This window comes from Sorghum bicolor, chromosome 3 (assembly GCF_000003195.3).
Source record: "Sorghum bicolor cultivar BTx623 chromosome 3, Sorghum_bicolor_NCBIv3, whole genome shotgun sequence".
Classification (NCBI taxonomy): domain Eukaryota; kingdom Viridiplantae; phylum Streptophyta; class Magnoliopsida; order Poales; family Poaceae; genus Sorghum; species Sorghum bicolor.
Genome location: NC_012872.2, coordinates 62,623,493 through 62,651,129, shown reverse-complemented (window position 1 = coordinate 62,651,129; position 27,637 = coordinate 62,623,493). Strand labels below are relative to the sequence as shown.

General features: G+C 46.0%; 4 protein-coding genes and 1 long non-coding RNA gene across 7 annotated transcripts; 4 read left to right on the top strand and 1 right to left on the bottom strand.

Annotated features, from left to right (window-relative positions):
* Nucleotides 509-2,103, top strand: LOC8062182 (serine/threonine-protein kinase HT1). The gene is made up of 3 exons (XM_002458434.2): nt 509-919; nt 1,059-1,514; nt 1,764-2,103. The coding sequence occupies exons 1-3, from the start codon at nt 548-550 to the stop codon at nt 2,073-2,075; spliced, it is 1,140 nt and encodes a 379-aa protein (XP_002458479.1). The 5' UTR covers nt 509-547; the 3' UTR covers nt 2,076-2,103.
* On the bottom strand, nt 2,166-4,247 carry LOC8075566. Of its 3 annotated transcripts, XM_021457845.1 has the most exons (4): nt 3,971-4,247; nt 3,592-3,823; nt 3,039-3,132; nt 2,166-2,888 (listed from the first exon to the last, which is right to left on the bottom strand). In XM_021457845.1, the coding sequence occupies exons 1-4, from the start codon at nt 4,154-4,156 to the stop codon at nt 2,405-2,407; spliced, it is 996 nt and encodes a 331-aa protein (XP_021313520.1). In that variant the 5' UTR covers nt 4,157-4,247; the 3' UTR covers nt 2,166-2,404. The 3 variants fall into 3 exon arrangements, with proteins under 3 accessions (XP_021313520.1, XP_021313519.1, XP_002456349.1); XM_021457844.1 differs by having other exon boundaries at nt 2,166-3,132; XM_002456304.2 differs by lacking the exon at nt 3,039-3,132.
* On the top strand, nt 16,142-19,090 carry LOC8075565 (mannan endo-1,4-beta-mannosidase 2). Its single transcript, XM_002458433.2, has 5 exons — nt 16,142-17,116; nt 17,238-17,435; nt 17,666-17,788; nt 17,899-18,116; nt 18,209-19,090. The coding sequence occupies exons 1-5, from the start codon at nt 16,691-16,693 to the stop codon at nt 18,627-18,629; spliced, it is 1,386 nt and encodes a 461-aa protein (XP_002458478.1). The 5' UTR covers nt 16,142-16,690; the 3' UTR covers nt 18,630-19,090.
* LOC110434153 lies at nt 21,075-23,061 on the top strand. The gene is made up of 2 exons (XR_002451634.1): nt 21,075-22,733; nt 22,864-23,061. It is a non-coding gene; the product is annotated as an uncharacterized LOC110434153 (long non-coding RNA).
* On the top strand, nt 24,614-26,273 carry LOC110434152 (UDP-glycosyltransferase 88A1-like). Its single transcript, XM_021457931.1, has one exon. It carries the CDS (start codon nt 24,750-24,752, stop codon nt 26,202-26,204), a length of 1,455 nt encoding a protein of 484 aa, XP_021313606.1. The 5' UTR covers nt 24,614-24,749; the 3' UTR covers nt 26,205-26,273.

The following is a 27,637-nucleotide window of genomic DNA, read 5'->3' as shown; positions in this document are numbered from 1 at the left end:
AGTTGGAAATTTCCTCGGATATGCCAAGAAAGCTCGGAAATTCTGACATGTCTCCAAATTTTACTAAAATAGAAAATAAATTAAAAAGTAATTAAACATCCGAAGGCATGCTATAGAACAATCATATGTTTGTTAGAAAAAAAGTCTAACATGAAAAAAGAAACAAATAATTCAAATAATTTTATTACAGTAAAAAAAGGAAAACAAAAATGATAAACAAGATGAAAAGAATACAAATTCAAAGAAAAGAGAATGAAAAACTAAGACACAAAACAAATAAGAACCATAATTCGAAAAAAAAAAAGAAATAAAATAAATATTAATAAAAAATAAAGTAAAATAAAAAATCATACTTACCTTGACGGAGTCGGAGGGAAAAGAATTGTAATAAGAAAGAAAAAAAGAGAAACATACGTAAAGCATATGTACCTGATACCGCGTCCGAGTCGGAATCGAAAAAAAAAAGTTGCATACATATCGAAAACATACGTACTCGGTACCTGGACGCCGTTGTTGTTCCAGTTCTGGGCCGCGCTAGCTACAGCGGATGGGCCGCACTCGTGCAGGCGTACGACTTGGCGCGGACCGTCCGGAAGATTGGCGGGGTCCGCCTGCGCCGGTGAGGGCACCGCCGGGCAAGCTGAAGCATAGGAAGAAGGGAGGCCATGCCAACGGAAGCGTGAAGGAGGTACTCGAGAAATGGTCCATCGATCGCTCCCAGCTGCTCATTGGGCACAGATTTGCGTCCGGGGCTCACAGCCGGTTGTTCCACGGAATCTACAAAGACCAGCCTGTTGCTGTCAAGTTCACCAGACAGCCTGATAACCAGGAAGATGCAGAGCTGGCTGCTCAGCTTGAGAAACAGTTCAGCACGGAGGTCACCACTCTGGCACGCCTCAATCATCCTAATGTCATCAAGGTAACTAACGACTTCACCCTCAAATGAGTGCAAGCACACTGAAATTCAGGATATGAAAGACCATCCTTTATCATGATACAGAGTAGCTACTCTTGCTTTTATGAGTCTCCTCACTCCATCAACATTTTTTTCTATGTAGCTGGTTGGAGCATGGAGCAGTCGACCAGCATTCTGCGTCATCACTGAATTCCTTTCTGGTGGTTCTCTGGGAGCGTTTCTGCACAAGCTGGACCACAAAGCTCTTCCCCTGGACAAGATCATCTCAATTAGCTTGGACATCGCACGTGGCATGGCGTACATTCACTCACAGGGAGTTGTCCATCGTGATGTAAAGCCAGATAACATCATATTCGATGAAGAATTTTCTGCAAAGATCGTTGATTTTGGAATAGCTTGTGAAGAAGAGTACTGTGACCCTCTGGCAAATGACACTGGGACATTCAGATGGATGGCTCCAGAGATGATGAAACATAAGGCATACGGTCGAAAAGTCGATGTCTACAGCTTTGGTCTTATCTTGTGGGAAATGTTTTCTGGAACGGTACCATACGAAGAGTTGAATCCATTTCAAGCAGCTTTGGCTGTTTTTGACAAGGTAATAACCTGATGCCCATTTCCTTCCCTGCATGGTAATGCATATTCACTGACTTGATCAAAATTAAGAGATTGTTCTTTGCTAAAGAAACAATATGTTGAGACATTTTAAATAGCGACACTGTACGGTGAAGTTTCAAAAGTAGTACATAGACATTTTGTCTCATACACTTCAAAAAAAACATTTTGTCTCATGACTCTTCATACTTTTGGAAAATCCAAATGATGAGCATACTTTTCCAATTTTCAGAATGTGAGGCCGCCAATTCCTACTAGCTGCCCAGCACCAGTACGACTTCTAATTGAGCAATGTTGGGCCTCGCATCCGGAGAAGAGGCCTGACTTCTGTCAAATAGTTCAGATACTGGAGAAGTTTAAGACTGTTCTTGACAGAGATGGGACGCTTGACAATATGCCAAGCTCGATCTGCCAGGAGACTCATGGTCATAAGAACTGGCTTGCTCATTGGGTCCAAAAGCTCAAACATAGTCACATCATGAGTAGTGTTGTAACACGTCACCATTCAGTATCTTCTCCCTTCCAAACCGTTCTAATCCGATAGGCAACAACATGTAATTTCAGTTGTTTCCTAATCCTGTCTATAGTTATTTCCTGTAATTTCCTCACATCATGAGTAGTGAGGCTCGGTTGCATTCCCTTACAATACAATAGGGGGCATTCTTCAGTTTAAAACAAAATTCATGAGCTTTGAGCTTGCAGCTCTCTTACAGCGACGCGATCGGAGTACGTCACAAGCTTGCCTTATCTCGAGCTCGATTGATTACCGATTTGGCCTTCGACATTGGCTTTCTGAATCCTGACAAAAACCTAAAACTCGGCTGGGGTGCACTCTATAGAAACCATTTTTTTCCTCCCGTATACATTGACACTCTATATAGAAGTAGAACTACTAATGCAGCTCGGCAGTATATATCTATACTCCATCACGCGACCTCCACCGCGTTCCGGCCAAAGTCGAAGGTGAGCATGGACGCCCTGAACTTGGTCTGCTTCTCCGGCGAGCCGACGACCGTCACCGACGGAACCACCACGGGCGTCGCCGCCACGGCCGCCGGCGCCGTCCGCTCGGGCGTGCCGAGCCACTTCGCCTGCATGTACTTGTGCTTCCTCCAGGGCCCCATGTGCATGTTGTTCTCCTTCATGCACTGCTTGGCCGCGGCGCACATGACCTTGACGACGCCGCGCAGGCGGTCGGCCCGCCCCACGAACGCCTCCGGCAGCGCGGTCACCAGCGCGCGGTACCCGGCGCTGGCGCGCGCCACCTCGAACTCGGCGCGGAAGCTGAGCTCCACCACCACGCGCACCGCCTTGCCGCTCCTCGTCTGCACCACCACCTCCACGTAGCTGTGCTCGCCTGCGCACGTTTCGGAAATTAAACACGTCAGCATGTAACGGACGATGGCCAAACAAACTCGTGAAGCAGAACGAACGAACGAAGGAACCAACTTGTTCGGCATCGAATGTATCTGGTTCAGATTTTTGGGATGTTGAGCAGCTAACGTACGTGTTGTAATTCCTTAGGTCGGACAGGGTTGATGTGGACGTACGCCGCAAGTGGTGGCCGCTATCACTGAACCGTGAGAGAAAGAGACGCGTTCCTGATATTTGCCTGGCTGTTTGTTAGTAGTAGAAGACTAGGGAGTTTCAATTGGCAAGCGCATGTCATCGGAAGATGATGACCAGGTCCATGTGAACCATGTGAGTCTATACAGGATAGCAGGTACGTAGGCGCTACTGGCAACATGCTACTCCTACTAGCTAGCTTCTAGTATAATTCTAATCGCCCAAACAAACAAACAAAAAATCCCTATATGTGATACTATGTGACAAGGAGCTAAACAACAACAAAATAAGTCAGCCAGTTGCAGCGTGTATGTACGCGAGAAAAAGGTTTGCTTGCACATACAAGAATCTCCCTCTTCCATAATAATTTGGACATTCCTAACTACTGTTGCGTTTGTGATCGTCGTGATTTCAGCGAAAAACCGGTGACGAGGTACAGGTACAGTAGAATGAAGAGAGGTCAATTACGACGCGACGCGAAGAAAGCAGTTTACCTGAAGGGATGTCCGGCGAGCGCGTCCACTTGGACTTGCAGAGCGCGCTGTTGTAGCCGGCGTCGCGCAGCCGGTCGGCGACGTGCCGGAGCATGCACAGCCGGCAGTCCCGGGCGGCGGGTCTTCCCCTTCCCGTGCAGGAGCAGGCCGCGGCGGCGCGCATGCTCTTGACGGCCTCCTCCGTGTCCGCGCGGATCCTGCTCTCGGCCGGGCTCGTCTTGGCCAGAGCCTCCTGTGTCATCATCCACATCCACGCATATTAATTTGCATCCCTCCTCAGTTCGTCTTCTAATAATTAACCAAGAGGAACATCCTCTCCGCTCGATCTCTCGACCAACAACACGCAATCCGACACAGAACGAATGGATGGAGCACTTACATGCAGCTGGGAATGTTGTGTCTGCCAGAAGGCCTTGCTCTCGGCGGTGTCGCCACCGCTGGAGCCCTCGTCGTCGTCGTCGTCGTTCTCCAACCGTCGCTGATGGTCCCTCTCGAAATCTTCCATGAAGCCCAGCACCATGTTCGACAAGCTCATCTCACCGTCTACCGCCTCCTCCATCACCATGGTGTGTGTGTGTGTTTGTGCTGCGAGTTGGTTTATTTCCTGCTTTGCTCGCGGCTCGCCGTCCGACTTGGTCGACCGTGGCTGGGGAAGAGGAGCTCGTATATATACCGGGAGCGTGTGGGGACGTGGCGAACGGGCAGTGGTAGCTGATCGCCAGTGGGTCCCGCAGGGATATGCGGATGAGGCGATTGGGGACGCGCGCGCAAAGTGGGGCCTGGCTGCTGGCTGGGACACGGGAACAGCACGGATCCACGTCAGGCGATCCAGCAACTCCCTCGCGCGGCATCATCGTTTTCCCTTTGCCTGGGGCCTGGGGGCTCCAATGATTCCACGACGGGTCCCCGTCTCCGCGCTGTCCTCACTAAACTCGATGGGCGACGCACTGCGGTCACCGGCGTGGTCTTGGTGGTCGCTGCCTTGCTAGAGTCTTTTTTTTAAAAGCTACTGCCTTGCTAGAGTTGCTGCCGCAGGACGGCAGGAATTCACGAGTCGTGGAAGTTTCCGTAATTCCTCCGTCCGTGGCTTAGGCTCACAAGCCTCGATGGCCTCGTTTAGACGTTTAGTTTACGAAAAATTTTAGATTTGATTATTGTATCACTTTCGTTTGTATTTTATAATTATTAGCTAATTGTATAATTAATTATTTTTTATTTATATTTAATACTTTATATATGTGCTTTGATATGAAATGAAATCTTAAAGTTTTTTTGGAAACTATCAAATTTAAACTGGATATGTTTCGCATCCCGGACCTCGCGGTGGTTGCAGGAGCGTACAGTACTCGTACGAACATCCGTATCGGCGCATCGTGAGTAGCTGCTCATCTGTTCATCTATACTGACCAGCAGCACGTACTGCACGCGTCACACATGTGCATGCGAAGGAATAGCTGTGCCCATCAAATCTTGTAGCACATGCATGAAATATTAAATATAGACGAAAACAAAAACTAACTACACAGTTTAGCTGTAAATCACGAGACGAATCTTTTGATCCTAGTTAGTCCATAATTGGATAATATCTATCACAAACAAACGAAAATACTACCGTACCGAAAACTTTTCACTTTTCGGAACGGCCCTAGCCTCGTCACCTGATGGTGCGTCGTACGCATCTGATCAGGCAATGCAAGGTGGCAAGGTGCAGTGTCGTCCGCGCGGGATCTGAATTTCATATGAACACGTGAAATTTGCTCCAGGTTTATATGAGCTGGAGACTGGGGGTAGTATCTTCCTTATGCGCATCACGTCACTACATCAAATAATTTGAGATTATCGCTGCATTAAATCCAGGGAGGTGTTAAGGGCGCGGATATGCACGGACAGTTCTGCATTATTGGCTAATACAAAATAAAGATGTCTGCACAATTTGTATTAATTTTTTTCCAACGGTGCAGATCGATTTCGCTCACTACCTGAGATGTGGACACTACAAATATTTTCTTCAAAAAAAAAAATCTGCCAGGTCAGAAAATTGCTATATTGCCTATCTCGATAGCTGTTGTGAAACTCCAAAGAGCTTTGAGGTGGTTTGGATACCTTGCTAGCTTTGGTCACCTAGAATCCTCGGCAGGTTTGGTTGGGGTAATTGAATGGAGAGAATGAGAATTTGTAGATACTCCCTCTGTCCCATTAAAAATATCGTTGTAGGAGCTAAACGGTGTCTCATAAAAAGTGTCATTCTAGGCTATGGTCCATCAAGTGCACCGCCCACTAGCACCTGCTCCCTACGCCATAGCCCATTTACCACTCCCTTCCTCCCACCTCGTCCTCTCCGTCCCTCTCGCCCGCACCATCCTTCCTCTTCTCCTGTGCCGATGAGGTGAGTCTTCTCCTGCACTAGTGAGGCGGAGCAACCGGCCCCATGCGAAGATGGAGACGCCCGCGCGGCCGACGCAGAGGCGGAGCAACCAGCCTTTGCATCCGGTGCCCCCTCCTCTTCTTCTCCTATACCGGCAGGCCCCTTCCCTCCTTTGTCCCCGAACCTGCCAGCGGAGGCCGCGTGAGGGCGAGCGTGCCCTACGCGCCGGAGTGCTCACCCAAGCCTCCATGTGCAGCCACACGAGGTCGATGATCCAGTTTCGCAGTGGGGAGAGCTGAAGCCCAGATCTGGATCGAGAAGATGCAGGTGGGAGGAATGTGAGAGAGAGTCACACATTGGAGAGCAATGATTAGAAGATAGGGGTACAAAGGTTTTTTTGCTCATCCTTGATATCTGTGTCAAAGCCTTAAGCGACACTCTTAAAGGGACGGAGGGAGTAGGAGTTTAGAAATGTTTTTTGTTTTGTTTTGGGGAGGTGGGAAGGGGGACAGGAAGTTCAGAGTACCAACTCACACCAATTAATTCCTTGGGAGAAGAGAGGTAATTTGGATGGGAGTTATGCTCTTGATGGGACATAAGTTTAACTCACTTTCTTATCTCCCTCCATGAACCAATTAAGAGATGGAGACTGAAAATCAAATTCCCATCTTAACTCCTTCCATCGACTTCCACCACGAATTCACATGCCCCTTCCTATGTACTCCTTTTGTCAGTGTTGATGTGATATTCGTGTTGGTCAAATTTTCTCAATTTATGCTAGAATTTCTAGAAACGTTTATATTTTGAGAAAGCTAGAGAAAAAGAAAACATCTTTGGGACCCTTAAATTACGTGTGTGACATATTTTTCGCAGACGTGCCTTGTCACGTTTTTTTGTTAAGAGAGGGCCCCACGTGTCATATGCAGTTACCCAGGGTCATCACTGACCTTAAAGTTAATTCATTATTAGCGGCAGTAGCGGACTAGTAGTGGTATATATGAGGTGGCCGAGCATCTCCAACCGTTTTGCATAATTGGTTTGGCAAATGAGAGAGTTTGCCAAGTCTCAAAAAAATATGGTAAAGGTGAAAAGAGGCAATCTCCAATGGTTTGGCATTAATCACTTCGCGCCAATTTCCCAATGCCAAGTGTGAACAGGTTTGTCATATATGCCAATCCTTCCTCTCTTTTTGCCAAATTAACAAAATTGTAAAGTCTAAATGCCAAACCGTTGGATAAGTGTTTTTAAGACTGTTTTGCAAATACATGAATTTAAAAGCTTATTTGCAAAACGGTTTAGGGATGCTCTATCCTGACGATGATCGAGATCATATCCTTTCGGACAAACACATCTTTCTCACGCGGTCACGCCTGAAGAATCTGACCACATGCTGAACATCGCCCGCTCATGTTCGCGTGATGCACAGTGCCACGAAAAAGATATTTTTGGACACGTACGGTAGGATCGAATAAAATTGGTAGGCGCATACAAGACAGCGTTCGATAAGGCACTCTCAATGCTAGAAACTATCTATACCCACTAATTTTTATAGACACTATGTATAAAAACTATGGTCCCAAATGATAGTTTCTATAGAATATTTTTATGTCCAATCACATTCATTCTCTCTCCATTCTTAGCCAATCATATCACTTTATGTCTTGGACTTTGTGTAGACATGGTTTCTAACTTAGACCTAGTTTCTATGATTTTTACTCTCTCTCTCTTCAATAACTACATTGCCATATCAGCAAAATGCTTAGATGACACTGCAATTAATAGAAACCACAATGGTTTCTGTATTGGGAGTGCTCTAATCTCATACTTTAGTCTAATATCGCCCCACTTGTGGAGAACGAACCATTCTAACTAGAGCTAAACAATGATTGACCAATGGCATGGCCAGTACATGCTATATGCCAGGTGTAGTCAGGATTAAGATAAGGTTGATGAACGACAAATAAATCGCCCCTAGCTCCATGACAAATATGAGCAAGTAATGACCCGGCAAACCATTCATGCTCCGCTACAAGGTCTTTTCTGCAGGTCCACAAGGTTCTATACTGTATGCATGAATCATGAAAGGGTTCCTGGATCAGATCGGTTCGTTTCCAAAACAGCAACGACCAATGGGAATTCGATCGAGTGGTAGGGTCGGGCGGTCGGCGACTCCGCGGTGCGGCGTGGCTTCAGATAACATCGATCGCCTCGCCACAGCCCACAGCATATGACAACGAGGAGCTTGAGCTACACCCTTCTCCGCTGCTTCGGATGAGCATCGATGGCCACCAAACGCACGGATCGGAGCTGATGAAATCGATTAAGCGATAAGCACCCGTGCTTAAACAATTCGGGCTGAGTAGGACGATGGGAATTGATGCGATGAGACCTGTCGGCTAACGACCCAGCTCTGCGCGGCGGATGGATGATTACATATGTGTCAATGTGTGTAGGATATGCAGATTGATTAATACAGTAATAAATCAAACGGCTCTTGTTGATTTACAAATCATCACCGTGAGTCCCTTTCCCTGGCAAGCCAAACTTCAGTGTGACTGGTGGAAGCCAGGAAAAAAAAATCAGTGCTAGTTTGATTGATGCATAGGTATTGTATTATAGGTTATAAATCATCATCGTTAGGAATTAAAACAACACTTTCGAGTAGATTAGGTTGGCAAAAAGTTGCATATATTGTTGGTGCATTTTTAACTTTTGCCCAAGAGGAAACTTTTCAACCAGTCAACGTCTCAGGATAACTCTCTGGCCATCCCTTAATGCTTATGGGACGAATTAATAAGATAGGCCTGAATTAAACAATTTATTCCGGTGCATTCGCGTCATTCCACTTTACATCAGGTTTATCATTACATGGTGAAACCAATAATGCAAGGTCAGTGACCTTTGTCTACCACCACTGTCAATTAATCACTGAATTAGCAGTTTCAAATGTGCTCTAGGAATAGAATATACATATATGTTTACAGAGGTGAGTATATGTAAGTATCTTGCACTGTGATCTGAAAAAAATGAGTATGTTTCGATAAAAATACAAAGTGCCATGATATGTGCAAATTGGCCAAAAGTTTAGTTGGTTAGGTTCTGGGTGATATAACCTGTTCACCTTGTTCTGGATATTCACATTTTTTGATTTATTTTAAAATTTAATAGCGTTATTCTTTCAGTGGTAAACAAATCGATAACGAGACATTTTTTGTGATTTTGTCAATTTCGAGATTTGCTAGTCCAACTCAGTCTAAGGGAATTGCTCATAGAGTTAGGATGTACATACGCGCGTTCATAGATATAGGTGAGTATGTGCGTGTTTTTGGTGTTTGTCTGTATTTGTACTGGGGTTTAGAAAATAAAAGTGTCATGGCATAGTTTAGGAAAAATAAGAGACCTGCTAATCACACTAGCCATAGTAGGCTGCCTTATTTTTGCAGAAGCAAGATGAGTATCCTGCTTCATGAAACTATGCGTTCTGATGAAGCCCACAAGGTCCATACACGTTGCAGGTCAGCCTAATGGCCCATACTACAAATTAAAGCTAAGCCTATGTACCGACTTTGCATCCAGGCCCACAGGTGCATCTCTTTCAGGAAGCCTTCTTTAGGTGCAGCTCTTTCAGGAAGCCTGCCCAAAGTCCGGACAGTCACTTCGGTCCAACGGCCCACTAAAAATGCTTACTAGGAAAAAGAATCGATCGCGCACGAGTGGGTCTGGACGCTAGTGTTTTACTAATCTCACTCACGAGCCCGTCAATCTTAGTAAAAAAAAAGAAAGGCAAGCCTACCTGTCACCAACGACTCCACCCACCACCAGTGATCCCGCCCCGTCCAACCTGCCCTGCACGGAGGAGGAAGTAGAGAACTGTCTTTCTTCCGCTCTCCGCGCAAAAAAATCCGCCCCATCTCTCAACACAAAAAATCCGCCCGTCCTCCAGCATCGCCGCCCCTAGCACCTCCGCCCGCCACCAGCTCACCCTCACAGCCCACCCCCAACTCGCCTCCCCTACCACACACACACACACACACACCTTGCCGCTGCAAAAATAGATTGAAGCAGCTAAAACAGCATGAATAGGTTATTGCAACAAAAACGAGGAAACTGCTACAACAATAGGATGAAGCAGTTGAAACACCACGAACATATATACTGCAACAACAAAAAAGAACAACATCTCCAACATTGGAATGATGAAGTTGAAACACCTTGAACATATTATTGCAACAATAAAAAGAAAAATTAGCTGAAATGACTCAAACACCATGAACATATTATTAAAACAACACCGAACATCTCCTGCAACAACTACTACAACATGCAAATTAACGCGACTGAAAACATACTACAAACATCTTTAAAGCACTACTGCAACATCAATTGTAACCTACTACAACATCAATTGAAACCTACTGCAATATCTAGAGAGAACCATTGCAACACAACGGGATCTATCAAAAAACTCGTTGAAACCCTAGGCACTCCCGCATCCCTTAGATACAGACCCAGAGGAGGAATAGGAGGAAGAGGGAGGAGGAGAGCTTAGATCTAGAGAAAAAGGAGAGCTTAGATCTGAAGGATGAGGAAGAAGAAAAAGGCTAAGATCCAAATAGGGATCTCATCTACCTCGCCAGAACGCAAGGGAGAGAGAGCAAGAGAGGGAAAGAGCCACTTGACTTGCTGGAAAATCGTCGTCGTCGCCCCCACTTCGGTGGCATGGAGCTCAAGGGGGTGCAGAGGGAGGGAGGGAGGCATAGCTTGCCGGCCGTCGTGGCATGGAGGGCGCGGAGGAAGGGAGACGCAGCTTGCCGGCCGTCGCACATAGAGGGCGTTGAGGGAGGGAGGCGTGGCATGCACGAGCAGAAGCACAGAGTGGAGGAGCGGGAGGAGAAAGAAGGCTGAAGTGTGGATTCGGATGGGGGCGACGCAACGGGAATGCGCGAGGTCGGAGGAATCGATGCGAATGTCCTCGCTTTGTTCGACCATGTCGTTCTATTGGGGCCGTAAGCCCAGGTGCGTGGCGTTCGGATGGAACGGACGCCTTCACAGTATCATTACCCAAAAAAATGGCCCATCAGATTGAAAACATAATGTTTCAGAGATATTTCAGTTAGAAAGAAGACATTTTAAGAGAGAAGAAAAAAATGTTAAAAGTTTCATCAGGCGCAAGATGAGAGAGAACCATTAAGGCCTTATTTAGTTCACCTAAAAACCAAAAAGTTTTCAAGATTCTCTGTTACATTGAATCTTGTGGCACATGCACGAAATATTAAATATAGACGAAAACAAAAACTAATTACACAGTTTGTCTGTAAATCACGAGACGAATCTTTTAACCCTAGTTAGTCTATAATTGGATAATATTTAGCACAAACAAACGAAAGTGCTACAGTAGTGAAATCCAAAAAATTTTCACATCTAAACAAGGCCTAAGGCTTTTACATATATGCTATTATAAAATTTGGTAATTACCTACAAGTCATTAAAAGAGTTGAGCTCTCACAGGTGTTACTGTTCTAAACTCTTTTACCCTTCGTGCCATTTCTGTCAGATTTAACTCTAACGGTGTCAAACCGTGAGTATGAAAAGTCCAAAATACCCTCAAGGCCGAATATGTAATTAATTTTTTTGAGCATCTTAATGACCTCAAATGAAAAAACTCATAACTGTTAGAGTCAAACCTGACAGAAGTGGCGTAGAGAATAAAAGAGTTCGAAACAGTGGCATTTGTGAGCTCAACTTTTTTAATGACTTGTAGATAATTATTAATTTTTATAATGGTATACATATAAGGGCACTCACAAATGCAGACTCTATCATAGAGTCTAAAGTTATTTATTACTTTGAACAATATGGACTTAGAGTCTAAATAAGACTTGAAGTCTTATTTTTTTTTACCTTTTTCTTCAATAAATATGCTGCTACATCAGCAAAATACCATAAATAATATATAATTAATTATCTTTGACTCTATGATAGAGTCTTACATTGTGACTGCCATAAAAACCTCGTAACCATTCCTTAGACGACCATGAGTAATTTGAGAATATGACACAGTGCGCCATAAAGTATATGCGAAGCGTTGGCAGTTGCCATGATCTCACATACTACGATCTTGTTAATCCAGTGTGGCAGTGTGCAATGCTCGTGCGGAAAATTGACGCAAAGCGTGATAGGCCTCTTACCGGTTAGGCTCTGAAACCCGTATGCTGGCAAATTGAGTGCCACCAGGTGTCTTCAATGGTTTCCAAATAGTTAATCTAGAATGAATTTTATTGGCTACCAATGACAATTTACAAATAGATAGCGAAATGAGACATATAAATAAAAAAATATTATAGTAGAGGACTATGTGAGAGATATATTTCTAGAAAATCATGTTAGATTAGCTATTTAGAAATCGCTAGCTATTTGTGAGTCACTAATTATTTAATCTCTTTTCCTTGATAGCCAATGAAAATGTTACTTTTTTATTATCTGTATACCTTATTTAGCTAGCTATTTGCAAATTGTTATTAAAGACATTTTCATAGCTAATATAATTCATTCTAGAGTAGCTATTTGATTGCCGTTGAAGACGCCCTCATTTAGGTGTTTCCAGGCCAAGTGCCAGTCATTTTTCACCAACCAAGACGTTTTTGAATTGGTGCAAAACCCCTCTCAAATGTACCTGTACCTTGGCAACCTGGCAAACCGCGCTGCTTGCCCATTTGGCCGTCCTCGCCGACTCGGGCACGGGGCACCCCACCAATCGCGCCGGCGCAGTGCGCTTGCCCGCAGTCCACGTTCCACGGCTCGGCAGACGCGCCCCGTGCCCCTCTCCCGAACCGAACCACGTCCTGCCACTCTGCGCCGCGTGTTCCTCAAACGCGGCAGGCGTCCCGCTATCGTCGTTGCGTCCCATGTGCGCGCGCGCGTGACGAGCGGCGCCCGCCCCGTTCTGCAGTGCATCGGGCTAGTCGCCACTATAGCTCTTTTCTTCCACGAAAAAGCGAGAGAAACTCACGTCAGACACAGCCGCGACTCGCAAACGCAAAGGCCGGTCGGTCGCGCTCGCAGAGCCACGGTCGTCCCAGTGGCCATCGGTGGGCCAATCGGCCATCAATTCCGCTCAGCTCACGGGCTGTCGGCGCCTCGGTGGAGGCCGGAGGCGGAGGGGACAGGCGCTAGTCGCGTATTACACGTTCGCGCGTGCCGCTCCTGTGATTCCGGGGAGCGGCAAGTCCGGCCGAAATATCAGATCCCGGTGCTGTGGTGGTTGCTTTTCCTGCGCTTTCTTTTTTTTTGAACTTTTTTCCTGCGCTTCCTGATTCTCTAAACGGTGGCTCAGGCTGCCCATTCTGATCTGGCCTTGTTTAGTTAAAAAAAATGCAAAATTTTTTAGGCATCACCTGAATATTTTGAAGCATTAAATATACATTAAAAAAATAATAATTATATAGTTTATCTATAATTTATGACACGATTTTTTAAGTCTAGTTAGTCTATAATATAATATTTGTTAAATACAAACAAAAAAACATGGTTTATTTAGCCAAATTTTTTTGAACTAAACAAGGCCCTAATCTGAGGCCAGTCTCAATGCATGTTTCATGAGAGTATCATGCACATTAAATAGGGTATCACATAAGCAAAATTGTTGACTTGACAGAGTCATTAAATAGAGAACTTTCATTAGATGAGAGAGGAGTTTTATGGGGATGAAACTCCTGTGGCTCGGTTACCTAGTTTATAGTCTTGGTAACTGTGTCATGAAACTATGTATTGAGACTGACCTGATTGGAAGACGAGGGCGCAAGTGAGAAATGGTTGTCGGTCATCTATTCTCGTAGGATTAACACCCCCCCTCCCCCAACGCCCAACCTGCAACGGTGACCTAATTCAACCAAGTTCAGATCGCAAGTACAAGCAGCACGTGCTTTCGTCTCACTCGTGCAGTTGAGGCCTTGTTTAGTTCGCATCAAAATCAAAAAAGTTTTTAAAATTCTCTGTCATATCTAATCTTGTGGCACATACATGAAGTACTAAATATACACGAAAACAAAAACTAATTACACAGTTTGTCTGTAAATAACGAGACGAATCTTTTAATTCTAGTTAGTCCATAATTAGATAATATTTACCACAAACAAACGAAAATGCTATAGTAACGAAATCTAAAAAAATTTCGCATTTAAACGAGGATCGCAAGGAACGAACCCACAATGTGGAGGCAGATCGGGCTTCGATTCCCGGTCGTTTCGATAAGCTAACAGAAGCCGAAAGCGCAAGCAAGCCTGCCTCTCTTCAGTCTTCACCACGCATTGGTTAAACCAAAACAAGCCAAACGGCATGTACCAAGTATGTGACCGCGCATTGGTTTGGTAATTAAGCCGGGGTAACTGTTGCCTGCGTGTTGTAACCTGGCACCCCCTGGCTGTATTTTATACACTGCGGCGTTTAGTTACTCAAGAAAAAAATTTCGCGACACTATAGTAATTTCGTTTGTTTATGATATTATCCAACCATAGACTAACTAAACTCAAAATATTTGTCTCATCAATTTTGACCAAACTGTGCGATTAATTTTTATTTTCATCTATATTTAATACTTTATGTATACGTATAAAGATTCGATGTGACGGAAAATCTTAAAAAATTTTGGATGTTGAGATGAAAGTAAACAAGGCATGATATGCTTCACCTAGTGCAGTGTGTACCGGTATAAATGAGTTTGTTAGGCCTTGTTTAGTTCCAAAATTTATCAAGATTTATTGTCACATCGAATCTTTAGACACATGCATGAAGTATTAAATATAGATGAAAACATAAACTAATTGTACAGTTTATCTATAATTTGTGAGATGAATGTTTTAAGCCTAGTTAGTCCATAACTGAATAATAATTATCAAATATAAACGAAAGTGATACAGTAGTTAAAATAAAAAAATTTTATGAACTAAATAAGTCCTTATTCTTGTGCAGCGTGTACTGCGCTGGATGTCTAATTTACTGTTCGCTCTCACAGGCGTCGGTGACACCGAGAGATAGGCTCACCGCTCACTGTTGCACGTGATAAACTGCAGCTATCCTTGATAAAACATGTTCGCAAACAGCCAGTAAATTCATTGCCACGGATAGTAAAATGGGAATCGCGAAATGTTCGCAAACAAACGAGATCAAGGAACGACCCCAGGGCCCAGCTCACCATTCACCAGATTTGTGCGTCATAGGGTAAGTAGTGTGGTCCCATGTTACCCAGATTTGTGCTGCATTTCGCATGCCGGAGGTGTGGAGTTTATTAGGCTTTGGTCTATTGTGACAGAGATTTTAGATCTCCACCAAGTCATTTGACTTTTTGTTTCTAATGATCCTTGAATTAAGCAGAAGAATGCAATTACGACAGTATGATTTGATTTCTCAGAGAACCCGCTTTGTTTATGCCCACTCATTTTGTCATGGAGTTGGTCTGACGATGGCAGGACGAACAGGAGAGATCTAGGGGCAAAGGACCATATTTCTGGCGCTGTGTTGGTTAAGTGGCGACTAGTACCTAAGCATGTGGGCTCATGTCCTTTAACTGCCCTTAGGGGGCGGTGCGCCTGTCTGCCTGAGTGAGATCTGAAGGAATCATGCGAACTGTGACCTCATGGTGTGGCAACTTTCCTCTGCTCTTTCCTTCCCTTGATATGTAGTACAAAGAAAAATTACATAGATAGAGTGTACTCTTTTTGTTTCGATTTCTTTATTGTTTCGGATTTTCTAGATGCTCAATTTTTGTTATATATGTATGCAGTACATCTAGATTCATAACGAAAGCTTTTTACCTAGAAAAAATGACCTATAATTAGGCAGAGGGTGGTACTTATGCACAATTTTCTATTTTTAAAATATTTGTATGTACGAACAAATTTGGTAAAACTACATACAAATTAGGATTTTATTTTTCTACATACGCGCGTCACTCGTGCAAGCTGACACACAAAATATATTACTATAGGCCTTGTTTAGTTCACCTCGAAATCCAAAAAGTTTTCAAGATTCTCCGTCACATCGAATCTTGCGGCACATGCATGAAGCATTAAATATAGACGAAAACAAAAACTAATTACACAGTTTATCTGTAAATCACGAGACGAATCTTTTGATCCTAAATAGTTTATAATTGGACAATATTTGTCAAATAAAAACGAAAATACTATAGTAGCGAAATCCGAAATTTTTTCGGAACCAAACAATGCCTATTCCACCGACACCGTAGTATGTACTGTACATTCGGTGCGGAAAACCCTATATCAAGAACAATAAATGACAAATCACGCATTACATTGAAGACGGCAATTCGCATCGGATCCAAAGAATTAAAGAGGCATCCCACAGCCACTCGAGTACTCGCCGACGTTTCGTAGGATAAAAAACACCACCAATTGCCACTCCCTCGACCCGGATGTCCTAGATAGAAGAAAAAAAGAAAACCCCGGTCTTCAGCTCCACGCCCCACAGACTACTACCGCCGACGCCCAACGCAGAGGTGAGGAACCACTTGTCCCGTTGTCCGCTGCCCGCCCCTCCTACTTCACAGTCCCCCTCCCTGCCCCTCTTCTCCTCCTCCCACTCCACTGTCCTCAGCTCCTGCCGCCCCACTCCACCTTCGGAACATCTTGGGAGTATCCCACTCCCACCGCGCATGGTCACCCCATAGCCCCCTCAAAGCTCCCCCCAAGAAACCACCCCACCGACGCGCCGGCAGCAATGGCGGTGGGCAGCGGCCTGGCCCTGTACCACGTCCTCGGCGTGGCCACCTGCGTGGCGCTGCTCTACTTCACCTTCGGCGAGGTGGACCTCCGCCACATTTCCCTCCCTTCCATGCCCGCCTCCGCCTCCGTCCCCGGCTCGTGGTCCTCCTCCTCCCGCGCGGCGGCCGCCGTGGCGGCGCCCTTCGTGGAGCGGCGCGGCGCGCAGCTGTTCCTGGACGGGCGGCCGTTCTACGCCAACGGGTGGAACTCCTACTGGCTCATGGACCAGGCCGTGGAGCCGAGGTCCCGGGACCGCGTCTCCCGCATGTTCCGCACCGGCGCCGAGATGGGCCTCACCGTCTGCCGCTCCTGGGCGTTCAACGACGGCGCCTACAACGCCCTCCAGGTCTCCCCCGGCCACTTCGACGAGCGCGTCTTCAAGGTAAACAAACAAAAAAAAAAGGAAATCTCAGCTTCCCCTCCGTTAATTTTAGCCGGAAATGCCGCGCTTTTTCCTGTTCTGGGGGTGGTAAACTAATGGACCGCGCGCGGTGCCGCATCAGGCGCTGGACCGGGTGCTCGTGGAGGCCGCGCGGCACGGGGTGCGGCTCATCCTCAGCCTGGCCAACAACCTGGAGGCGTACGGTGGGAAGACGCAGTACGTGCGGTGGGCGTGGGAGGAGGGCGTCGGCCTCTCCGCCTCCAACGATTCCTTCTTCTACGACCCGGCCATCCGCGATTACTTCAAAGTCTACCTCAAGGTCAGCTCAGCCTCAGCTGGTTCTCGTTCGGTCGTTCCTAGTAATGATCCCATTAATCTCGCCAGCTCGGGGAATTAGTTTACTGTGACAGCCACTGCAGTGTAATAGTAGTGCTATATATGTACTGTAGTGTCGGTCACCGGTTTCACCACGGGCGCAGCAGTGTCGTTCACCGTCACCGGTTTCACCGGCCAAATTAACCCACTCTTTATTGACGGTTTTGGGTGCAGACGCTGCTGACGAGGAAGAACCACTTGACAGGGGTGGAGTACAGGGACGACCCCACCATCCTGGCGTGGGAGCTGATGAACGAGCCCCGCTGCACCACGGACCCGTCCGGCGACACGCTGCAGGTGAGCGATGAGCCGTCGCGTCCGGCTGCCTCAATAGAGTTTCCACTGATTGCGTCGGTGACCGTGGCCCATATATAATGCATCCGTGGAAATGAATTACTCTCGTACAGCGCTGGATGGAGGAGATGGCCGCGTACGTCAAGTCCATCGACAAGAAGCACCTGCTCACCGTCGGCACCGAGGGATTCTACGGGCCGACGAGCCCCCAGGAGAAGCTGAACGTCAATCCTGGCATTTGGAAGGACAACAACTACGGCTCCGACTTCATCCGCAACGCCAAGATCCCAGACATCGACTTCGCTTCCATCCACCTCTACCCTGACACCTGGTAATAACCATCCCAATCTGGAAAAAAAAAATACTAACAACATTTCACCTTATTAGAGTGAGGAATTAACCGACTAATGGATGCGCGTGCAGGCTGCAGCAGCAGCACGCGACGGTGGACGAGAAGCTCAAGTTCGTGAAGCGGTGGGTCGCGTCCCACATCGAGGACGGGGACAGGGAGCTGGGCAAGCCGGTGCTCACCACCGAGTTCGGCCTCTCGCACCGCGCCAAGGGCTTCGACCACGCCCACCGCGACGTCTTCTACAAGGCCGTCTACGACATCGTGTACAGGTCGGCCGTCCGCGGCGGCGCCGGCGCCGGCGCCTTCGTGTGGCAGCTCGCCGTGGAGGACATGGAGGAGTTCCACGACGACTTCTCCGTCGTGCCCAGCGAGCACCCGTCGCTGCACAGGCTCATCAAGTCGCAGTCGTGTAGGCTGGCCAGGCTCAGGCGCGGGGTTGCGGGGGAGGAGGCCAAGCGGACGCTGTCGGTGTGCGCCGCCGGCTCGTCGTAGGAGCGACGACGAGGTGCGCAGAAGAAGCCATTTCCATTTCCACGCGTCGTCTTTTCAGCTTTGTTGCGCCCAGGCCGAGGTTTTTTTTGTCTTTGTTTTGTCCTACGAATCAAGGGGGTGTTCTCAGTGTGTGTGTGAGTCAGAAATAGATCGGCGAAAAATGAATAGAAGCAACAAAAAAAAAAGTGTGTTGCCTGCCTCGTGAGGCCTGGTGATGCTGCTGGTTAGATTCGTTTGCCGCCAGCACCGACGCCTCACGCCTGCGGAATCGCAGATGGGCATAGATAATCTACAGTTTTTCCGTCGTGTAACTGTACGGTAGATGCCCTTGACCATTGATATGTAGAGTCATCGTCGAGTGGCATCCGATGGTAATAGTCGTCCATATATAATGTATTTCTGGAATCTGGACATTGGGTTTTTTTTTATATATAGCTGTAAGCATATAAGTGGATAAAAAAGCATAGAAACGGAGAACTCCCGTTGTACCATTTCTAAGCTTGCGTTCAGGTAATCAGAGAGACAGATTGTATATGCAGGGAACAATCTGGTTTTTATGAAATGAGTGCAAGACCATTTTGAAAGATAAGTAGTACTCACTTCATTCCAAATTATAAGGCATTTCAAGAGCTATATATTATCCTCACTAACGCTATGGTATCTAGGAAAACAAATCAAACAACCAAAAGCTATACCATAAAATTATTCTATACTAATAGTTTTTCTATTCCTCTTGAGATCCTCTGCGCGTGTCGCCCTCCCATGCGGCCGACTCAGGTGGCTAACCCTAGCGCCTCTCTTCCCTTCTCTTCCACTCTCCTGCAACCGCCACCGAAGCAGGCCACCGCCAGGGCTGTGTGGCTGGCCAAGATGGCGGCGGCGGGGCCCTCCTCTCGTCTGGTAGCGTGGCGCGGGATGACGCAGAATGGTAAGCGTCGCCTTGCCCGAGCTGCTTGGGGCTCGGCAAGGCTGCCTGGCCATGATTGCGGCAACATCAGCCAAAGACCTGGGTCGACGCAGGGTGGTGGCGATGGCGGGCAGGTTTCTTCCCTTCGCCGCCCCCTTTCCCTCTCGCATGGCGGTGCCGGTGGGGCTGGCCTAGGTTGCTGCGGGCCTAGTGGATCTGGTGCCTTGGTGGCCAGAGTCATCGGTGTGGGGATTCATCGACACGATGGTGCTCCGGAGCTGCTGGCCGGTGGCTATACTTGTGTAGCCTAGGCCCTCACCTCTGGGAGGCTGTGGTATGCGCCGAGGCGGCGAGTTCGGCGACGACGACTACCGACATTGACGACAATAGGTGGCTTGGTCGGGCAAGGCGGCGGCGGGCGCAGCGGATAGTCGTGGCCAATGTTGTGCACGGGGTTGAGGTGCCATGGTGAAAGCTTTGCCCCTCTTGGGACGATGATGGCAACGTCTCCAAATGTTATTTTCTTCCTTGGAAGCATCAATCTATTGTTCCTCTTCCCTTTGTGTGGCTTATCTTCCCTGGGTGAAAACCTAGGCCTTCTAGTCAGGCGACGACGGCACTAGTGGCGTCGTGTTCCTCCTTGGAGGCGTCGTTCTAGAAGATTGTGCTCAATCAGTCTGCTACAATGGTCAGCATCATGACAAGGAAGGTGGAGACCTAGTTGAGGATTCAAGTTTGCGGTGTCAATGGCGGAGGAAGGTGGTCAAGAGGAAGGTGTTGGCATGACGATTGGAGGGCCTCGCATCTGCTGGTAGTGGATCACGAAGTTGGCGAGGATACCGCCTTGGGAGGCACAATTCCATTTCAACGGACGTTCACTCATTTTAAATTCCGCGAACGATCCGATCCGGTCCCACGTGGTTCTAGTCCCCACGTGCTTGCCCCTGCAATGAACGATCGACGCCTGCACCTGTGAACCACTCTTCTCCAGCTCTCCCCGCGCGCTTCCCATGTCGTTGTTGTCATTAAAAAATAAAATATTTATTTTAAAATACTATAATTTCTAAATGATATATATTTGTTTTACATTATGTCTGTACGGATGTGTTCTACGCGATGAGATGAATAAAACTAGATCTCACTTACATATAGTTTAACAAAATTATTTTTCTACTGGTACCAATTTATGTATATTAACTTATACAACTTATAACTTACACAAGTTATATTGAATAAATTATGTACATACGTTATGTTTGATAATTTTTAATATAACTTTAGTATAAGTTATAACTTAGTTTGTTGCTTTGTGTGTTAATAAGTTTTAAGTTTTCAAGTTTTAGCATAAGTTGTAAGTTAATTTGCTCATTTCTGTTTAATAACTTTTTGTAAATAAGTTAGGTTTCATAACTCTTGAGCTTGTAAGGTTTTCGTATAAGCTATATGTTATAAGTTATATTTATAAATTATATGTTGTAAGTTATATTTATAAGTTATACTTATAAACTATATGTTATAAATTATAAGTTATAAGATAATACACATAAATTGTTACTAAAAATTTTATTTTCGAAACATATACAAGTGGGATCTAGTTTTATTTGGCTTATCGCATAAAACACACCGATATGAACAGAATTAAAAAGAGATATACCATTTAAAAGTTATACCATTTTATGGCATCAGCAGTATTGGGAAGCGTATGGAAAGTGAATTGAGTATAGGCGTGATTTTATCATCCAAAAAAAATAGGCGTGAATTATTTTCCTACGTTTTCAAAAATAATTAGTTTCTAAAACAAAAAATACTGATGAATCTTAAAGGGAATGTTACTCTCACAGTTGTTCTCAAAATTTAAATTAGGTGCAAGTTTAAATTTGCGGAAAATAAAAAGTAATGTTGTATAACTTAGTATGCTTATCTTATTCCTTAAAGTTATATTGTATAACTTAGTTAGTGTAAGTTATGTGCGCAACGGAAAAGAAAAAGTAATGATGTATAACTTAGTATGCTTAACTTATTTCTTAAAGTTATGTTGTGTAACTTAGTTAGTGTAAGTTATGTGTGCACGCTTTTTTTTAAAAAAATGGTACAAATGAATGTTAAAATAAAATGCTACGCATTTTTTAGAATAAAAATATAACGTTATGTGTGTTAGAGTGCGCAAAAAGAGAAAGAGATATGTGTACGTCCCGTTCTTAAAAAGTCCATACAAATCAGGTTATCCAAAAAGAAAACATGCGGGAATAATTTTCTTGCCAAAAAAGGAAAACTTTTCGCTGATCTAGGTACTGGTGAACGTTCGTTAATTAGTGGTGGCCGGAGGCCTTCTTTCTTTCTCATATGTCAGGTCTTCAAAACATATCCATGTAAATCGTCTGATGCAGGCGAGTCATGGGAGCAGGTTATGGTAGTTTTTTTAATCGTTCTTAACTGCTTTCCGTAAACTACAGAATGCTGTATTTCCGTTGGATGCAATGGGAATGTGGAAGGTTCCTCACGTAAAAAACAAAAAGAACCAAAAGAGGATATGCGTATTGGTAATAAAGCATAGATGAGATATATCGATATTTTTTATGTGTGTGTGTGGCTAGGAACTCTTGCAGTACATCACCAGGAAAACTAAAAGGGGATGACTATTTCATGAATTCAGAGACAATTGGATTATTGTTCGTGTGCTCTGCAAATTCAGTCTCCTTTACTGGAAACAGAGGGTATCCACTGAAAACCGAAGCTATTTCTTTTTGACAAATAGCAGCTTTATTGAATTAGCAGCAAGACGCTGCAATTATATTACAGACACTACACAAGTCTTTTATCGCTGTCTTTAGCGGACAGGATGGTACATGCTGCAGATTGGAGCAGGAACAAGTTGGTTGCCCCTTGTTCTCGTGAAACCCTGAGAGAGCTTGCCTAGCTAGGGAGTGAGCCTCAGCATTTTGCTTCCTATCTATTTTAAGGACTGAGCCCTGTACTCTGTCCTTGTTGTTGCAGAAGACTTGAGTGAAAGGCTTTATTCTCTAATCTGGTGGTCTGTCCAAGTTATCCTTCTGTAAGTTGTCCACCAATGTCTGATTGTCCGTGAAGAAAAGGACAGATTGGAGACCAAGACCTGCAGCAAGAATTGAGGTAAAGGAGAGAGCTGCTGCTTCAGCCATCAGAACTGAGGAGCAGTTTTCAAATGTCGCCGAGATGGTGTAAGTCGTGTTCTGCAAGTGGTTAACTATGTAGATCCCAATTCTGCCCTCGCAGGGGCTTGCAGAGATACATCCGGCCTGATTGCCGCATCACAGTAACAGACAATCTTTTGATGCTCATGATCTGCAGGTTGGAGTTGTGGTTGAGTAGCGTAGAGATTCAACTGGCTTCCGTGGTATTTGGTGGCCTCCCTTGCCACCTGATTGTTAGTGTGTATGTGCGCCCGAGTTGCATAATGGACCTGCAAAACAGACCATTTTCTTTGTCGAAAGCGAAGCTCATTCCGAGCTTTCCAAATGAACCATAAGGTGGTTATTATTTTGATCATCAACTCATCCTGCAAGTTGGGAGTTATAAGAGCACAAATAGTATCCTGAACACCATCCTGTTCGTTAGGGATTGTCTGATCTTGTGTCTGATCTTGTGTCTGATCTTGTTTGGACTGAGTATCTGATTCAGTAGCGTTTGTGTATAAACGCTACTGAATCAGATACTCAGTCCAAGCAAGATCAGACACTTGATATTAGCCTTAGTTGAAAAAATTTGTATCAATCCAGCTACCATCATGACCATCAGTAAAGAACATTTGCATCTTCTGAAAGGAGCAAAAAAAGTGTGGGCTGAAATCACCAGTCCTATTCTATGAAACCCAACACAACCAATTCTAAACACTGAAATCTAACATCATAAGTTTCACCACAATTGAAACAGTACTGTAGGTGATCTTCATTCAATCGATCTAAACGTACTGGTACACACACATGAACTCACTAGATAGACGAAATCAAAGCCGGCAACAGGAAGTTAAAGCTACTGATCTCTGAAGTCCGACACCAATTTAAACTCCATACTGATCTCTGAAATCCAACAACTGCAGATATTTGAAAACATTCCATGGTAAGGAATTGAAACTCTGAAAACGACATTACCCTACATCCCGGTTGCATTAGAAGGGTCTCCATCTCCTCCTTCTGATGGAGCTCTCTGTCCTTTTCTCCCCGCGTAGTTCTCGGCACGTGGCTTAGAATATCCAAAATGACTAATCAACTCTCGTCACCATTTGACATATAGTATGCTTTTTTTTTATATCTCAATCTCTAGACCTCCGATCAGCGTGATTTCAGTTGTGATTGTCTATAAGTTTTATATATTTTAATGCCACAAAGTTTGAGATCAATCCAAGTTACGGTTTTTGTAGACACCAGTTTTAGTGGAGATATAGTGTTCTATCGTCCAGAACTCAAAATATGAGCTAACTAGATTTTGTGTATAGAAGGAAGTGTTAAAATTTATTTTTAGCTTAATCATTTACTTCCATCTAATTGTCTATCCTTATGTGAATTCATCCTACGGGATGTAAATTCATTGCTACCTCTGGATCCAAACACCGATTTTACTACTGCTAGTCCTGATTCCAACGGAAAATCATGGCATCAAGGAAAATTCAAGCATTGTCGACTGGATGATGAACATTGAACTCAGAACCTGTTTGATATAAGAGCTAATTTGTAGACTAATTTTTTTAGCCAAATGTCCAACTCATAGCCTTATTATGTGGCTTCCACCACATAGTAGCCTTATTATGTGGCTTCCAATTCATAGCCAAATGTCCAACTCATAGCCATTCAAACTTCGAACAAAAGTGTCCTATCGCCTTCAGTTTTGTCTGTGACCTGGATCACGATAGTTTATTTAGGAGTTCAATTAGCACTCACACACTCAGTTAACCACTAATGTTCTGATTCGACACTTGCTCACCAGTTCCCTTGATCTGTAAGCTAGGTGAGTCTTGGCTTTCGTTCTCAAAATGCAAAACTCTGTACGCTAGAGTTCGCATCCAAACGCTAGAGTGCAGCGATGGTGAATAGGTCAGCTGCTTGGTCCGCAAGGCTGCCCAGCTATATAAAATGGGAGACGAATTCTGATTTGCACAGCAGCTCCGAAGTCACACTCACACCACACCACGTATTTTCGTTGCCTCCAATAGTTGACCGACCAGCGCGCCGGCCGCTGACATGGACAACGTAGTATCCTCGAAGCAGACCGTCGTTCTGTACCCCGGCGGCGGCGCCGGGCACGTCGGGCCGATGACGCAGCTCGCCAAGGTCTTCCTCCACCACGGCTACGACGTCACCATGGTGCTCCTGGAGCCACCCGTCAAGTCAACCGCCTCCGGCGCCAGCTTCGTCGAGAGCCTCGCCGCCTCCAACCCGTCCGTCGTATTCCACGCCCTCCCGCCGATCCCGCTCCCTGACTTTGCCAGCTCCACCAAGCACCCTTTCCTCCTCCTGCAGGAGCTGCTGGCCCAGTACAACGACAAGCTCGAGAACTTCCTCCGCTCAATCCCGCGGGAGCGCCTGCACTCCCTCGTCATCGACATGTTCTGCACCGACGCCATCGACGTGGCCGCAAAGGTGGGCGTCCCCGTCTACACGTTCTTCTCGGCGAACGCCGGAGCTCTGGCCGTCCTAACCCAGACGGCGGCGCTGCTTGCCGGTCGGCAAACGGGGCTGAAGGAGCTTGGAGACACGCCCATCGAGTTCCTCGGCGTCCCGCCGATGCCGGCGTCCCATATCATCAGGGAGATGCTCGAGGACCCGGAGGACAAGGTGTGCAGGGCCATGGCGGAGATCTGGAAGCGCGACACGGACACCCGGGGCGTCCTGATCAACACCTTCTACTCACTGGAGGCCTCGGCCCTGGAGGCGTTCAGGGACCCACTGTGCGTCCCCGGCAAAGTGTTGCCTCCTGTTTACTCCATCGGGCCGTTGGTTGGCGAGGGCGGCACGGAGACAGAGGAAGCGGGGAAGAGGCACGAGTGCCTCACCTGGCTCGACGCACAGCCGGAGCGCAGCGTCGTGTTCCTCTGCTGGGGGAGCAAGGGATTGCTGTCCGGGGAGCAGCTTAAGGAGATCGCCGTTGGACTAGAGAAGTCCGGGCAGCGGTTCCTGTGGGTGGTGCGCACGCCGGCGGCCAGCGACCCGAAACGACTCTGGGAGACACGCCCGGAGCCGGACCTTGACACCCTCCTGCCGGAGGGGTTCTTGGAGCGGACCAGGGACCGTGGCCTCGTCATCAAGTCGTGGGTACCGCAGGTGGATGTGCTCAACAACCCAGCTATTGGCGCGTTTGTCACCCACTGCGGGTGGAACTCGACGCTGGAGGCCATCGCAGCGGGGGTGCCGATGCTGTGCTGGCCACTGGGCGCAGAGCAGAAGATCAACAAGGTACTTATGGTCGAGGCCATGGGCATCGGGCTGGAGCTGGAGGGGTACAACACAGGTTTCATCAAGGCTGAGGAGGTAGAGACGAAGGTGAGGCTTGTGTTGGAGTCCGAGTTGCGGAGGGAGATTAGGATGCGAGCAGCAGAGCTGAAGAAAGAGGCACACGAGGCGTTGGAGGACGGGGGATCGTCACAGGCGGCATTTCTCCAATTCTTGTCAGATGTTAAGAATATTACTAGTGCGTAAAGATAACTTTAGAAAAATTGTAACTTTTTCATATGTTCTTGGATAAATATAAATTTTATATCAAAATTATATCTGGCTATGTTCGATATCATTCCGCTCAAATTGTATTATTTTATTTTTTTTATATACTGTAAGTTCGTGTTCGTAATCCCGCTCAAATTCATAACGGAAAGTGCAGATACTAGAGATATGGCCCCATTTATAGTTGACAATATTTCTGTTTAAAACCATCTCAATATACTGAAATAATAATCGATATAGGGGGTGTTTGGGACAGCTCTGCTCCACGTCGCTCTACGTTTTTTAGCCAAATGGTTTCAGCTCCACGCACTCAGTTCGAGAAAAAAGGGTGGAGTTGTGAGAGCACCTAAAGAGGTACTCCACGAACTCCAGTTTTTTGTGGAGCTGCTCCATAGTGAAGTTTCTGGAGCAGAGTTTGTGGAGCAGTGTCAAACACCCCCATAATGATTAGATTTACAAATACAGAGCTGAACATCAATTGTTATCTCACTTCTGAACTGGGCGTTATTTGGGCCGAGCACCATAGCGTTGAATGTTAAATGGTGAGCATCATACTGCAAAGCTACTGAGGGCCAAATTTGGCCTGCCCAAAGCTGCTGGCGCTGCCTTCGCGTGCCACGAAATTCACCCGTGACCGTGGGCCGCAGGAGCAGCGACGCAGGAAGGGCTCATGATTTTCTGATCTGAAAAAAGCTGAGCTCATTTTGGTTTTGTGTGTGGGCGTAAAGAGACCGAGCAAACGAGATTGAGGTACGTTGGGCTGCAGGACGTAAAGAGACCGAGCAAACTAGATTAGACGTTGTCCGCTTGGCGCTTGCTGGGCTTGGGCACAGCCAGCCACGCGGCCTGTTTCAGAGGCTAGCATCTCCAAGGGCCTCTTCAAATCAGTTTTGCATTTGAGGTTATTTGCAAAGTCTCAAAACAAAATACAAAGTCTAAAAATATGCCTATTCCAAGGGTCATTGCAAAACTGACTTGGCATACTCTATTTTGCCAAACCCAGAGTCCTCTGCATAAATGCCAAGTTGTGAGGAAGATTTGCAAATTTGCACAAATGCAAAACCATTGGAGCCCCTTTTTGTGGTTTTTTGCAAATTACCAAATGCAAAACTGATTTGGTGAGGCCCTTGAGATGCTCTAAGGCACAACTACTTCACAGGCCAGAGGTATGTTTAGTTCGTGGCCACAATATTCAAGTTAGTCGTTATAGTTTTTTTTATAGTTGTTTGGTTCGCAGTCACAGCTACGGCGTGCCGCACTTTCGTATCATCATACCTCACACGTCATAAATTTATTTTGGGCCTGTTTAGATTGAGGATGAAAATTTTTTAGATGTCACATCGAATGTGTCGGAAGGATGTCGGGAGAGATTTTTAGAAACTAATAAAAAAACAAATTACATAGTTCGTCAG